The 16,642-nt window shown below is 43.9% G+C and overlaps 1 protein-coding gene across 2 annotated transcripts in view; it reads left to right on the top strand.

Annotated features, from left to right (window-relative positions):
• The window catches only part of TBX5 (T-box transcription factor 5), a 54,177-nt gene that overhangs the window by 20,111 nt on the left and 17,424 nt on the right, over nt 1-16,642 (top strand). For both annotated transcript variants that reach the window (XM_509400.9, XM_001154140.5), the window contains exon 7: nt 2,528-2,619. In XM_509400.9, coding sequence (XP_509400.2) covers nt 2,528-2,619 — 92 coding nt within the window. The remainder of the gene's footprint in view (nt 1-2,527; nt 2,620-16,642) is intronic.

Raw genomic sequence — 16,642 nt, 5'->3', positions numbered from 1 at the left:
AATCCCTGTACTTTGGGAGGCCAAGGCAGGAGGATTGCTTGAGCTCAGGAGTTGCAGACCAGCCTGGACAACATGGCAAAACCTTATCTGAACTGAAACTAAAAATAAAAATAAAAAAAATAGCCCAGCATGGTGGTGCATGCCTGTGGTCCCAGCTGCTCGGGATGCCAAGGCAGGAGGATTGCATGAGCCCAGGAGTTTGAGGCTGCAGTGAGCTATGTTCGCACTGCAGCACTCCAGCCTGGGTGATAGATTGAGACCCCATATCCAAACCAAACAAAAAGGCTTCATTTTTTAGAGCAGTTTTAGGTTCACAGCAAAGTTGTGCAGAACATACCAAGATTTCCCCTATAGCTTCTCCCCACCACAAGCACAGCCACCCCCACCACGGACATCCTGCACCAGAGTGGAACATTTGTTGCAGTTGATGAGCCTACATTGACACATCATCATCACCCAGAGTCCATAGTTCACCTTAGGGCCCACTCTTGGTGTTGTACATTCCATGGGTTTGGACAAATGCATAATGACGTGTACCTGCCTTTATAGTATCATAGGGAGTAGTTTCACAACCCCAAAAATCCTCTGGGCTCTGCCTATTCATCCCTCCCTCTTTCCAACCTGTGGCCACCACTGACCTTTTAACTGACTCCATAGTTTTGCTTTTTCTAGAGTGTTGTATAGTTGGAATCATATATCTTAAAATATTAATTGTATGTATATTTTTTATGGTGAATACACATAGGTGCACATACATATAGTAATTTTATTTTCAATAATTTTGGGGTTAGAGGTAAACCTCATAGGTCATCTCTTCCAGAAGGCAGAATAGATAAGAATTCCTCTCTTCAAATGAAGAAATTAGAGGGTATATTCATTTATCAAGCACAGTTTCTCAAATCTGTAACTATACTACTGGGAAAGACTCGAGATGATTTTTAGGGATACTTGAATATGATGAAATCACAGAGAAAGTGTTTTTTTTTTTGAGATGGAATTTTGCTCTGTTGCCCAAGCTAGAGTACAGTGGTGTGATCTCGGCTCACTGCAATCTCTGCCTCCTGGGTTCAAGTGATTCACCTGCCTTAGCCTCTGGAGTAGCTGGGATTATAGGAGCCTGCCATCATGCCAGGCTATTTTATTTTTTAATTTTGTACTTTTTGTAGAGATGGGGTTTTACCACGTTGGCCAGGCTGGTCTTGAACTTCTGATCTCAAGTTATCCACCCACCTTGGCTTCCCAAAGTGCTGGGATTACAGGCGTGAGCCACCATGCCTGGCTGAAAGTTGTTCTTTTTAAAATTATCTTTCTAGTCTTCTATTAGAGAGGGAGTCTCAGTTCAGTACTGGCTTGTGTTAACTAGTTCTCTAAAAGTGTCTAATTTCCACTTGCAACAAAGAGAAGGCAAGCTTTGGATATGAGTAAAGACAATTACATATATTTGTTTTCTTCTTATTGAGTAGCAAGTGATTCTAGTTTGTCACACAAAGAAGTGATATCATATTTGTGTGAAATAAATGCAAATTAAAAGTGGTTTGATTTAAATAAAAATATTAAGCCAGTGTACAGGTGCTGTATAGATATGGCAATAATAGTGAAAGAAAACCTTGAATGACTGAAGTTTGAGTCATGCTGCTCTCGTGTCTATAACATGATTCTCTATGTTCTCTATGAAAATTCAGTTCACACGCAATTTTTAGGAAATACTTCTAGCAAGCTCCGTATGGTTGCCTTCTGTCACCTGGGTCTGCTACTGTACATTCACACTAATATAATGCGTTGATGGATTAAATTAAAGTTCTGGGCCTGGAACCAAAACGTGCAAAAAGACCCTGTTCCGTAACTATGCCTTGTATGTTGCAACACAGATTTCCAAGAGAGAAACCTCTCTTCTTTGCTTAGGACATTAAAGAGGTTTGGTGCTGTTCAATAGCTATTATATAAGTTATCATTATGTATATTGGTGTTTATTTCATTAGGCACCATTTTCCACCAGAACTAGGAAACGCTATCTGCAAAACTATGAAATGAACATGAAATGAGGCATAATAGAATTTTTGAATGCAATCATCAAGGCATGTTTTCTGCAGAAACACACGATGGGGTCAACCCTTCCAAATGGAGATGACTACGCTGCCTGATGTGCAACGATCATGTCAACATGCACAGCTTTCCAAAGGGGAGGGCGTACTGAGTATTGAGGCCTAGATGGTGTTTAAAACACAAAATGCAAGATTGGAAAAAAAAAAAAAAGGAACCCAGCTGGAATGATGCAGAGTATGACTCCAATTAATGGGCAAACCAAACCCAGGTGTTTTTCCCCTTTTAAAAGCAGTCCAATGGAGGACATTTTTCAAAGCCTCCACTTGAATGAAGTGGTGGGTCCCGTTGACGTGACTGGCTTAATTTGCTTCTTTTGGTTGCCAGAGGCTGCATTTCCATGACATTTATTATTAGCTCATGTCCTGAGGTGGTCTTGCAGCAATCAAGTGAAAACCAGCTTGCTCTCTCTTCCTCTTTCCTTCAGATCACGCAATTAAAGATTGAGAATAATCCCTTTGCCAAAGGATTTCGGGGCAGTGATGACATGGAGCTGCACAGAATGTCAAGAATGCAAAGGTAGGAAAGTGGATTCCTCAACTTTCTCCTCCCCACATACCCCTCAAATTACCCAGGTAAGCCAGCAGCAACCCAGCACCTCCCTCCACCAGCCTTCCTGCCCGTAGAATGCCAGGCACATGGAAATGGGGAGAATGAGCCCCCTCTGTCCCATTTTCTGATAACCTTCACATGTGGTTGGCGCCATTGGGCAACCTGGAGAATACATTTTCTAGTGGAGAGAAGGTACAAAGAGTTCAGCATTCTCCATTCTCCCAGGGAACAAAAGGCACAGCTTTCTCTTCTTTCTCTGCTGTCTCTCTCCCTGTAGGGAAACCCTTTCTCTTTTTCTTCCCATAAGTCACAGCCGATGAATGCTTTTTTTTTTTTTTTTTGGCAACAGCTCTTGGTAAATGAAAGAGAAGTTAATGACTTGATTTCCTGAGGGTGAAATACAGACAAACTTGACACCATGTGGTGTCCAGGGCACTGGAGGATTGGAAGCTGGTGCTAAAAATTGCTCGGTATTTTTACATATCCTGTGGTCATAGTTGCTGATATGATGAATAGAACGGGCTGTAGCAAATGTACATAGTGGGAATTTGGTCTGATTTGAAAGGATTGTACAAGCATTGCCAATTTTGTGGAACATTCTCTCTACCTCTTGATGTGCTTCCAAAATAACTTACCATATGGCAAGCGAATTAGAAATACATCTTGATCCCTCTGACCAAGAAGGTTTGTGTGTGTTGTGTGTGTGTGTGTGTGTGTGTGTGTGTGTGTGTTTTCTTTTTTTCTGTTTGGTGGGTTTAGTGTTTCAAAATAAAATGAGATCCTTTTGGATGTTTTCCTTATCCTTTCTGGAAGATGTGAAAAGGGAGAGTCAGGCAGATAGACAGATATATTCATTCAAAGAAAGATAAGAGACCTAAGAACATAAAGGGAGAAAGACCTTAGATCTGTGGTTTTAATATTAGGTTTAGAAATACATGCAATGGAAAAATTGTTTTTAGATAGCGGGCTTATCAGGTCAAATTTTGCAAGCTTTTTAAAAAATAATGCTAGCCCAGGTGGCATGTTCCTGCAGCCCCAGCTACTCAGAAGGCCAAGGCAGGAGGATTTCTTGAACCCAGGAATTCGAGGCTGCAGTGAGCTATGATCACACTACTGCACTGCAGTTGGGACAACATAGCAAGACCCTGTCTCCAAATATTAAAAAAAACAAGAGAATGACCCTGTTTCCAAACATTAAAAAAACAAGGAGTGTGGTACATCTGTGCGCACATTCCTGTTTTCATAAATTGGTTTCCTTCAAGATTGTGGACTCACAAGGTACTTTTTGTGGCTAAAATAGGCAAGTTCTGAGTTTGTTATTTAAAATTTATTTTTGGTTTTAAGCATCTACATTTTGAAATTGATTGGGCCATAGGGTCAGTGGAAAAGATGACAACAAATATCATGTTTTAGCTGAAAGAGGTTCAATAATTCACGGCCCTGGGCTCAGAGTGCCAACTTTCTGTTCCTATCCCATTCTGATGGTGATTTGCCGTTAAGGTGGCTTAGTCATTGCCACACAAAGTCACCTCTCAGTCCTACAGGCAAAGTTCCTGCTGTGCAGGTGGGAGCTGAAGGGAGATCACCCATTCCCACCTGCAATCAAAGGGTTTCATCATCTCTTACTTCTTCCCTCCTTTTTACAAAGTCAAGGGCAGGGGGTGAATAATAGATTTAAGGTGTGTTGAATCATCCCTTCAAACTTTACCAGTTACCACCTCCTACTGATTATACCTTCCAGCATAACTCGGAATTCAGCCCCCTTCTGCCAGGGTGCTAATTCTAGCCGCCACCAGCCTCCTAACTGATTGAGACCCAAATTCAGTTCTGGTCTCCTCCAGGGACTTTCTTTAGGAAGCCACCAAAGAGATCTTTGTAAAACACAAATCAGGCAAGTTCTCTTTGCAGTGGAGAACATGTCCAAGTCTCCTGTTGCCATCACTATAAGGTTTGGACTCTTTTGCCTGGTTAGCCATGACCTTCCCATCTGGCCTGGCCACCCCCCTAGGTTTGTCCTTCACCAGTGTCCCCCTAATATGTGTCAATCATGCTAAAGGAAAGGCTTCAAACCTGTGTTCTTTCCTTTATTTTTGGCCCTTCGAACACACATTTTGTCTGTGTCAAACTCTTTTCCCTCCTTCTCACCAGGCCATCTCCCAACCATCACTGGGTCTCCTTGTAGCTTTTCCTTCCTTCAAGAAGCTTTCCCTGGCCATAGACTGTGTGGTCAGCCCATGTCTCCCCCAGGACCCCTCCTGGGAATCAGCCCCTCAAACTTTACCAGTTGCCCTCCAGGCTTTTCTGTGTCCGACCCAGGCCTGGAACTTTGGAAGATGATTGGACAGATGACAGCCAGCTATGAAAGTAGAGACAGGTGGGCATGTGCAGGTGTGTGAGAGCTCAGATGTCAGATGTCAGTCATCAAGGGAGTCTTTTCTAAAAGCTCTTTTTTTTTTTTTTTTGGAGACAGGGTCTCACTCTGTCGCTCAGGCTGGAGTGCAGTGGCACGATCTCAGGTCACTGCAGCCCCGACATCCACAGGCTCAGATGATCCTCCCACCTCCCAAGTACCTGGGACTGCAGGCATGCACTGCCATACCCAACTAAATTTGTATGTTTTTATTTTATTATTATTACTTTTTTGAGGCGGAGTCTCCCTCTGTCATCCAGGCTGGAGTGCAGTGGCACGATCTCCGCTCACTGCAACCTTGGCCTCCCGGGTTCAAGACAGTCTCCTCCCTCAGCCTCCTGAGTAGCTGGAATTACAGGCGTTCACCACCACGCCTGGCTAATTTTCGTGTTTTAGTAGAGACGGAGTTCACCATGTTGGCCAGGCTGGTCTCAAACTCCTGACCTCAGGCAATCCACCCGCCTTGGCCTCCCAAAGTGCTGGGATTACAGGCGTGAGCCACCACGCCTAGCCTAAATTTGTATTTTTTGTAGAGATAGGGTTTCACCATGGTGCCTAGGCTGGCCTAGAATCCCTGGACTCAAGTGATCTACCTGCCTCAGGCTCCCAAAGTGCTGGGATTACAGACATTACCCACAGCCCCTGGCCAACTCTCCTAAAGTTCTAAACACATGTTCATTTGTTTGTGTACTTATTGATTGATTGATTGATTGATTGAGACAGGGCCTCGCTCTGTTGCCCAGGCTGGAGGGCAGTGGTGCGATCATGACTCACTGCAGCCTCAACCTTCCAGGCTCAGGTGGTCTTCTGGCTTCAGCCTCCCAAGGGGCTGGGTGTCCAGGCACACGCCACCGCATCCAGCTAATTTTTGTATTTTTGTAGAGGCAGGATCTCCCCAGGTTGCCCAGGCTGGTCACACAACTGTTTATATATTTAGGCAGATGACTCTTCTTTGGCCTGAATTGGCTGTCCTAACCGTCTGTCAAGGTATTGCAGATTGCTTGAGGCCTGGACTAGGTGTCCTTAATGGGTAGGAACTTTGCAGATGGAATGGAGGAAAAGTGTGGCTAGTCATTGGTAGAAAGTCAGTAATTGACATGTTGAGTCAAACCTCTCAGCCTAAGAGCCATGTGTGTCTTTGTGGCCATGTTAGCAGTTGCCCTGGAAACCAGAGGGCTGAACTAACCACTGATGAAGTTGGGGGAGTAGATGAGGTCATTGGCCAAGGTCTCTGGACATGTCCTTGGGGAAGGAGAAAGAGTGAAGAAGAGTGGTTCCCACAGAAGGCTTTGGAGTCAGACAAACCTGGGGTCAATTCTTGTTCTACATTTATCAGTATGAGCCCTGGGGTAAGTGATTTAACCTCATGGAACCTCAGTATTCTCATCTGCAGGAGGGGCATAGATAAGTATAGCCTCTACTTTCTAGGGTTCCTGTAAAAATTATATGAGCAAATGCCTATAGAGTGCTTGATTCCTAGTCTATATGTTCAGTAAAATTTAACTAATTTGGGGGAAAGCTCCCCAGTACTCCCAATTTTGCCCTTGTTCAGAATTTATTTTGGGTCATTCTCCCAACCCCCAGGTTGCAGTCAGTAGTGACAAGTGGGGAATATGGCTCTCCAGAGTCAGCCTTGATAACAGCCAGGCAGGAACGGCAGGCTCACTGCTAATCTTGTAATTCTGTTTCCTGTCCCCTACACACCCGGTGACAGCTGGCTATGGGAGAAAAGCAGGAGGGATGAAATATCCTCTAATTCCAACAATTGGTAGAAGGGAGTGAGGTGGGATTACAGAGAGTTAAGCATTACCTTGCACTTATTCCACAGAAATAACTTTTGGATTTGCTTGGCAAATGTCTGGCTGTTCCCCCATCTACCTCTTGGCCCAACTCCCTGTGTTTGGAAAACACAGATGATGTCTTCTTTATTTTCCAACATTTTTTAATGGTTTCTAGTTACAGGAGCAATCACTGCTTATTATAAAAATTTGGGAGCTATGTGAAAGCACAAAGCATAAAGTCATTTAAACATCCTGTCTCAAGCAGACCAATTAAAGGGTGTGCCAAGTTTATTTAGAAAGGTTAATCAATCTGTGACTTAAAAAAAATGTAATCCTAAAAACTAATATTTCCCCAAATTGAAGAACCCTTAGATTGGTGACAAAGGAGTTTTTTTTTTTAATAAAAACTATTTATTTATTTATTTAGAACAGGGTCTTTCCCTGCCATCCAGGCTGGCATGAAGTGGCACAATCATAGCTCACTGCAGCCTCGAACTCCTGAGCTCCAGCAATCCTCCTGCCTTAGCGTCTGACGTAGCTGGACTACAGGTGCATACCACCATGCCCAGCTAATTTTTTGTAGCGACGGAATCTCACTATGTTGCCCAGGTTGGTTTCAAACTCCTGGTCTCAAGCAATCCTCATGTCCTGGCTTTCTAAATCATGGGAATTACAGGTTTTAGATGGTGCACAGACCCATGGACACATCAGTCCTGTGATTTCATAGATGTTATTGCTCAGAATGAGACTGAGTTCTAAGAAAGGAAGAAAAGAAGGAAGCAAGGAAGGGAGGGGAGTTAAGGCTGATTAAAGAGGAAATATTAACTGAATAGCAGAACGGCTCGTATCAAGGTTTGGGGAACATTGTCAAGATAATATGCAAACCACAGAAATTTGAGAAACACGCATAAAAGCTCAACCACCTACAAAGAAAGGCTTGAGAGTGCCATTGCTGTTTGAAACCATCTAGGCCCTGGTTTTTTATAGAACAACTCTTTCTTTGGACTTTGCTTCAGTCTTCAAGATGTATTCAAACAAGTTCTGAACTTCCTAGGAGCCAAAGGGGCTGGAGCTGGGACTGGGGCAGAGTAGGCTTTATGGAGAGGGTAAAAGTAGACCTCGTAGAGAGAATGGGACCTGAATCTGTTGGGAAGAAGGGTTTTCTGGGCTGAAGCAAGGAAGAAGTGGGCAAGGGTCTAAAAGTCTAGGGGGCTGGAGTAGGGGTCAGATTCTGAAGATCTCTGAAAGCCAGCTGGAGTGACTCTATGACAGGTATGAGGAGAGCTGCTCCTAGAAGCGTGGAATTGTAGAGATAGAAGGGATTCCAGGAGACAGCATCTGATCCACCTGCTCTCTTTTGCAGAATGGGAAACTGAGGCCCAGAGACTCATTTACTTATTCAGCTTTTGATCCGTTGATTTGTTTATGCAACTAAAACATTTGTTAAGTGTTTGCTGTATGCCAAGCACTAGGCATATAAGGATGAATCAACACACAGGGGACCAGGGTCCATGGATGGAAACAGGCCCGGGAGCTGGGGTCCAGGCTGCCGCGCTGAGCAGCTCCAGGGCTTTTCTACTCGACCGAGGAGTGTCTGTTTCCTCATCTGTAAAAAGGAAATCATTACAGAGCCTAACTCCAGGCCTGTTGCAAGGATGAAATGAGGTAACGTGTGTGTACTGATTATTATTGCTGCATAACAAATGACTCCCAAGCTTAAGCTGGGCTGGCTGGGACACCCTGGCTTCCAAACTATCCCATCTGTTCTCTGTGTGTAATGTTAAATCCAGGCCAGCCAAAGTGGCTCACCTGAGACAACTTTCCCCAACAACACATTGGGAGTCTTCTAGCAGAGGAAGGAAGTATACACTTCCACAAAGAGCTCCCAGACCATCAAAGTCCCCAAGTTCCCTACAGTTGCAATCTGCTAGCCCCCAGTAATGTCCCATAAATGCTGCTTGTGGTGAAAAGACCAGGCCTTTGCTGGTCGCCGTTGTGTGCAAGGGGAAGCAGGAAGCACCAGGGAGGCACTTTTATTTTGTCTGTGATTGGTGGGTCATGCTATTTGGAAGGACTCAGCTGTGCAGTTCTTGCTGACCATCAGATGGTGGCTGGGCTACCGGTATCGGAAGGCAGGTCAGGCAGGATGTCTAGCTTGGCACACTCCTGTGACCCACAGTTGATGCTGCTTTTGGATGGGACCTCAGCTGTTGTCCACTGAGAAAACAGAATGTGGCCTCTCTAGCTTGGCAGACTCAGGGTGTTCAGACTTTCTCACGGAAGTGGAAGCCACCTGGTCCTTGCTGACTGCACCTTGGATGTCAGGTAGTGTCACTTCTGCTGCATTCTTTTGGTTGAATGTGACTCACTCAGGTGGGTTCAGATTCAGGCAGTTTGAGACCAGCTTGGACAACATGGTGAAACCCCGTCTCTACTAAAAATACAAAAAATTAGCTGGGTGTGGTGGCACTCACCTGTAATCCCAGCTACTTGGGATTCTGAGGTGGGAGGATTGCTTGAACCCCAGAGGTAGAGGTTGCAGTGAGCCCAGATCATGCCACTGCACTCCAGCCTGGGCAACAAGAGTGAAACTCCGTCTCGAAAAGAACAAAACAAAACAAACAAAACAAAACAGAAAACAGGTTCAAGAAGGGAGGACAAGTTCTCTCTTCTACCTAGAAGGAGTGTCAAGGAATTCGTCGACGTGTTTTAAAACTGCCTCAGCAGGCATGGAAGCACACAGCACAGCGTCTGGCCCAGAGGGACGCTCGATCGCTGGTAGGTGTTAAGACACGGTCCATGTTCTGTTGAAGCCAGATGCCAGGTTGACTTGCCCAAAGTCACACAGTTTGGATGAAGGGGCCTGCCTGGCTGCAAGCTTGCTTTCTTCAGGATGGAGAGAACACTCTTTCCACTAAACTGGGCTTCTGCTCATCTTCTTGTAACCATAAACCCCAGAATATGAACAAGCAATAGCAAAGTCCTTCATCTTGGTATTTCTTAGCTCATCTCACACAGAATGACCATGAGCAATGACTGGTCTTCTCACCATAAGAAGTATTTATGGAGCATTATCAGGGGCTAAGTAGATGATGGATTGGGGGACTTGGTTGGCCTCAGAGTTCTTCATGGAAGAAATGAAGCTCCCTTTACTTCCTTGCTCTCTTAGTGTGCTGCAGACGGCATCAGGGGCGTGGTCCCTGAACCTAAGGGGTACCTTGAGGCTCTACTTTTGGTGACTGGGATCCGAGCCACCCAACCAGAGAGTAGATGGGAAAGTTTGGAGTCCAGGATGTCTCAGCCAGACTGAAGCCCACCCATGACTCAGCTCCAGTTTGATTATTGAAAGGACTCTACACAGCCACATTGGGAACTGACCAACCTCACCCGCCTCTGTGGGTGCTTATTTTTACCCTCTCTACCTTGTTCCTCTAGGGTAGGGCTTCTGAAAATGGGTGCAAGACTCCTTTTGAAAATCTAGTTAAAGCAAGAGACCCTCTGAAAGACTCACAATATATGAATAGAGAAAAAAACTCGCTATGTGTGGTGGCTCATGTGTGTAATCTCAGCACTTTGGGAGGCTGAGACAGGAGGAGAATTGCTTGAGATCAGGAGTTTGAGACCAGCCAGAGCAACATAGGAAGATCCTGTCTCTAAAAAAATAGAAAAAGAAAAAGATAAAAAAAAAAAAGATTAACTGGACATGATAGCATGTGTCTATAGTTGCAGTTACTCTGGAGGCTGAGACAGGAGGATTGCTTGAGCCCAGGAGTTTGAGGCTGCAGTGAGCTGTGATTATGCCACTGCATTCCAGCCTGAGCAACAGAGCAAAACGCTGTCTCAATTAAAAAAATTCAATTTCAAGGGATGTATAAGGCCTGGGTCTCCTAAAAGGTTAAAATTCTTCTATTTGAACCTTCTCTCTTCTATTACTTCCTTCCTGATTTTAAATTAATTTTCAGCTCTTAACCTCAAATGATCATTTTTCAAACTGAAGGCTTAGCACTCTTGTGTTCTCGTGCTTGTGGTTAAAGGTAATCTGAATGCCCAATTAATGAGAAGTGGTTTTCGAGACAACGTTAGACAACCTTCTGGAGATGGCATTAACTCCCCTCTTAGGGTTGTAATTTACCTAGCCACATGGCTTCCTCCAGGGAAGCAGTGCATTTATGTAAAACAAGAGCGGGGTTGTGTCTGGGGAGCTGAGCCAGCCTAAGTGAAGCTGTAAAATAGATGTTTTTCTGAAAGGATCTCATCTTGGGTCATGGTTATTTGTCAAGGCATGGATGCTCAGAACCCAACCCCGCCACATTCCCACTTTCCCACTCAGGTACCCCCACCCCCACCCAACCCATCCCCAGCATATCTGCTATTCAGGAACAGGGTTGGGAGAAACTCACTCACCCATCTGTGTTTTTCCTCATCTTTAATGAGGTATAATTGACAAAAAGTGTATATACTTAGGTTATACAACTTAATAGTTTAATATACGTAAATGTGAGATAATTACCATAATCAAGCTAATTAACATATTCAGCACCTCATATAGTTACCATTTTATTTTCTTGTGTATATATATATTTTAATATATATATATAAATATTTAAGATGTACCCTCTTAGTTAATTTTAAGTACACAATACTGTGCTCTTAACTGTATTCACATTGCTGTACGTTAGCTCTCCAGGAATTATGCCTCTTGAATAACTGAAACTTTGTACCCTTTGACCAATATCTCCCCATTGCCCTTCTCCCCAGCTCCTGGCAACCACCATTCTCCTCTCCACTGCTACAGGTTTGACTATTTTAGATTACACCTATAAGTGAGTCATGTCATGTTGATCTTTCTGTGTCCGGCTTGTTTCACTTAACAATGTCCTCCAGGTTCATTCATGTTGTCTCAAAAGAGAGGATTTCCTTCTTTATTTTTAAGGCTGAATAGTATTCTAGTGTGTGTGTGTGTATATATATATATACACACCACATTTTCTTTATCCATTCATCCACTCATGGATACTCAGGCTGATTCCATATGTTGGCTCTTTTGAATCGTGCTGCAATGATCATGGGAGTGTAGATATCTCTTTAAGATACTGATTTCATTTCCTTTGGGTGTATATCTAGAAGAGGGATATACATATATCCCTGGGTCATATGAGAGTTCTATTTTTCTGTTATTTATATATTGTTTTGTTTTGAGACAAGGTCTTACTCTGTTGCCCAGGCTGGAGTGCAGTATCATGATCAGGGCTCATTACAGCTTCCACTTCCTGGGTTCAAGCAATCCTCCCACCTCAGTCATCCAAGTAGCTGGGACTACAGGCACGTGCCACCATGCCTTGTTAACGTTTTTCAATTTCAGTAGAGACAAGACCTTGCTATGTTGCTCAGGCTAGTCTTGAACTCCTGAGCTCAAGTGATCCTCCTGCCTCGGCCTCCCAAAGTGCTGGGATGACAGAACGTGGGCCACTGCACCTGGCTGATAGTTCTATTTTTAATTTTTTTGGGAACCTCCATACTGTGTTCCATGGTGGCCGCACCAACTTGCATTCCCACCAGCAGTGTGCAAGGATTCCTTTTTCTCCACATCCTTGCCAACATTTGTTATCTTTTGTCTTTTTGAGAATAGCCATCCTAACAGGTGTAAGGTGATATATCTCATGTGGCTTTGATTTGTATTTCCTCAATGAGTAATGAAGTTGTACATTTTTATTATACCTCTTATTTATTTGTATGTCTTCTTTTGAGAAATGTCTATTCAGGTCTTTTGCCCATTTTTTAATGAGATTTTTTTCCACCACTATTGAGTTGTATGTATCATTCATCCACAATTGAGCAGTGTTTCTCAAACTTTTGGTAGACATCACAATTACCTGGGGGGCTTGTTAAAAAAGATTTCTAGGTCTCACTCTCAGAGGTTTGAGTCAGTGGCTTCAGGGATGGGTCGGAAACTGCCCTTCAACAGTTTTCTCCAGTGGCTCTGATGGAGGTGTCCCCTGGTCACACTTGGGTAATCCCTTGGTTCTAGAGAATGAGTGAGCACTAGAGAATGCAGATGAACACGTGATTGTATTTCTGCAAACAAAGCCCATGTATGGGCCATTTTACACAAAAGGCAACCCTTTACTTAGTACTCAACTCACACTGAACGTTAGAATTACCTGTAGTCCTCCCCTCAGTGTTCTATTATGAAAAATCGAAGGCATGTGAGAAACATGGAAGAATTGTACGATGAGTGCCCATGTACTCACTGCTTAGAGTCCACAATTAAAATTTTGCTATATATTTGCTCTACCACATATCTCTCCATCCACTCACCTATCCATCCATTCATCTAGCCATCCTTCCATCCCTCTCTCCCTCCCTCCTTCTTGATGCATTTCAAATTAAATTGCAGACATGAGTACATTTTACCCCAAACACTACAATGTGCACATCATTAACTAGGACTCAATTTTTGTTCACACTCCTTTATTTTAGGTTGAATTTATATAGGGTGATATGTACAAATCTTAAGTACACCTATCACTGTTTGGCACATGCACATACCTGTGAAACCCAAGCCCCTATCAAAATATAGAACATTCCCATCACCCCAGAAAATTCTCTCATTTCCTGCCCCCTTGTCACTCCCTGCCTCCTTCTCTTCACCAGAGGCAATCAATGTCCTGACTTTTTTCACTATAGGTTAGTTTTGTCTGTTATAGAATTTCATATAAGTAGGATCATCCAGTGTGTACTCTTTGTGGAAGACTTCTTTCTCCTGGGAAGCTTTTAAAAACTCCCAGTGTCCATGCTGTTCCCCAGAACAATAACATCAAATTCCCTGGGGGTGAGTTTGGGTGTCAATATATATATTTTTAATTTCCCAGGTGATTATGGTATGCAGCCAAGCTTGAAACCAACTCCCCTAGAGGAAGTTTCTCGTCTTTGTCCATCCCCACCCTAAGCCGTGTCCCCCAGTCACCCAACTCCACTAATTAACATCCTCACATTAAAATTTTATTTTCCAAGAGACCTGCCACCTTGTAGTTGTTCTGAACAGGGAAGGAGGCAGACTTTTATATTAGCACAGAAAACATTTAGCATTCCTTCAGAAATAGTTGCTTTGGGTGACTTTGCCAAGGTCATCCTCGGAAGCGAAGGTCACCAGGAAGTCCTTGGCTTACTTCTGGATCATCAGTGGCCTCCACATGATTTTCCCCAGAACAAAGGATGCCCCAAGGCAATCCCTTTGGTACAGAAAGCAGTTTGAGAAAGCTGTAGCATTCCAGCTTCCAGAAGGATTGAGGCCTTGGAGGACTCCTTCTCACCACCCTACCCCTGTTCCAAAATCATGTAAAAGAAAAGACTAAACCTAAGTCATAGTTAAGCTGGTTTAAATGGTTAGTTTACAAGACTGGACTAAAATATTGGCTGTTCAATTCAGTACTAGACTATTTGATGAATTATTACGGTAAATTCATTAAAAGTTTAGCTTGAGGCTGGGTGCGGTGGCTCATGCCTATAATCCTAGCACTTTGGGAGCCCGAGGTGGGCGGATCACAAGGTCAGGAGTTTGAGACCAGCCTGGCCAACATGGTGAAACCCCGCCTCTTCTAAAAATACAAAAATTAGCTGGGCATGGTGGTGGGTGCTTGCAGTCCCAGCTACTTGGGAGGCTGAGGCAGGAGAATCGCTTGAACCTGGGAGGCAGAGGTTGCAGTGAGCTGAGATTGCACCATTGCACTCCAGCCTGGGCGACAGAGCGAGACTGTCTCAAAAACAAACACAAACAAACAAACTTTAGCTTGAATTGTCCTTTTATGTCTGTAGTTTTACAAAGTTTAGCTTGAATTGTCCTTTGTTGTCTGTAGTTTTACATCTAGCTTTTACCCGCAGAATCCACACCTGCCCTGTGAGATAGGCCTCTTGTTCTCCGTTATGCAAACAGGGAAACTGAGACAAAGGGTAATGTCATGAATTGCCCAGGACTTTTCTCCATGATTTCCGAACCATCTCTATAGTTTGAGTCAAAACCGTTTTTTGAATCACAGACCCTTTTTGAGTAGCCAATACAAATGTGAACCTCTTCCTAGAAAAAGTGATCAGCTCTAAATATTTGACATTTTTGGGTATTCATACCCATTTGAAGCCCTTGCTGGGTAAGAACCTCTGCTCCAAAATATAATAATGTATATTTACAAAATAGTGTTTATTGAGCAATGTGTCCCCAGTGTGTGTGTGTGTGTGTGTGTGTGTATATGTATATATATTCGCTAAGCCTTTCCATGCATCATTTCATTTTATAACCCCAAAGAGGTGGCTATTTTATTATCCCCATTTTATAGACAGAAGACTGAGGCTTGGGTAAAGGAAGAAACTAGCCAGCAACGTAGTGGTCTAGTTCGTGGCTGGATACTGAAGGAAGGCACATTCACCTGGCCTGACTTCGGAGCCTGAGCTTGATGCTACCACTCTGATACTATATTATCTACAGATTTAACAAGTGGGACCCAAGGCCCCAGACCAAAATTTTTACAAGTGGTGGGTACTTAAGGCCAGGGAGAGAAGTGCCTTTGAGTTTCTTGGCACCCCTCAAATCATATAGCCCTGGTTGAGTCAACAATGGGAAATTTAGGCCTTACAAGGTGGCTCATGCCTATTATCCCAGTGCTTTGGGAGGCAGAGGGGAGGATCACTTGAGGCCAGATCAAAACCAACCTGGGAAATATAGCAAGACCCCATCTCTAAAAAAAAAAATACAACTATTGGCTGGGTGTGGTGGCACATGCCTACAGTTCCAGCTACCTGGGAGGCTGAAGGAGGAGGACCCCTTGAGCCCAGGAGCTTGAAGTCACCGTGAGCTATGTTCATGCCACCTCACTCCAGCCTGGACAACAGAGTGAGAGTTTGTCTTAAAAACAAAAGAAAAAACTGACAATGGGAAAGTTTTATAACCTCTTTGTGCCCTCACCCCCATTCTTTTTTGAAATTTGTATAAATTTAGAGAGTACAAGGGTAGCTTTTATACCTGGATCTATTGCATAGTGGTGAAGTCGGGCTTTTAGTGTAACTATCACTTTAATAGTGTACATTGTATCCATTAAGTAATTTCTCATCCCTCACCCACCTCCCACCCGTCGGAGCCTCCAATGTCTGTTATTCCATGCTCTATGTCCACGCCCAGGTTGTACACATTCTTTAGCTCCACTTATAAGTGAGAACATTGTGTCCCCTTATTCTCATCAGCAACATGGTACCCAGCGCCCTTCTCCTGCTGGTGTAGTGTAAACTGAGTAAGCACTTTGCAGACTTGAAGAAGCCAGTGATTATTTACTATTTGCACTAGGCAAAATCCAGCCTTGGGTGTGCCCTCCGCAGTCCCTGCCGTGTCCGTGCATGTTAGATCAGAACAACTTCCTCAAGTGTATTAGAATTAGAATGTCAATAAATCAAGAAAGCTCTCAAGGGGTGATGTGGCCCCCTTTTTAATTTTAATCACAGATTAAAATGCTATCGAGAAGAGGAATTTGCTCCAAGAGAAGAGGGATTTTACAGTCCCTCGCCTTGCCCCAGTGCACTGCTTTAGTTGTTTGAAAAAGGCTGCCAGAAATTGGGTAAGGATCACCAGGGGAAAACAAACAAACACAAAAATCTGAACATGCCAGCGCCCCTGCCACCTGCTCCCGTGAAAAGGCCAATTCAGTCGGCTGTGGTGGAAAACGTTCTCCCGGGTGTTCATTAGCTGGAGGGAGGCTGAGGATGCAGTTTGGCCGTGGATTTCAATATTCCCTTGTAACGTTTTACAACCCAGACC

This window comes from Pan troglodytes, chromosome 10, assembly GCF_028858775.2.
Source record: "Pan troglodytes isolate AG18354 chromosome 10, NHGRI_mPanTro3-v2.0_pri, whole genome shotgun sequence".
NCBI classification, from domain to species: domain Eukaryota; kingdom Metazoa; phylum Chordata; class Mammalia; order Primates; family Hominidae; genus Pan; species Pan troglodytes.
This window is presented reverse-complemented; position numbering and strand designations above follow the sequence as displayed.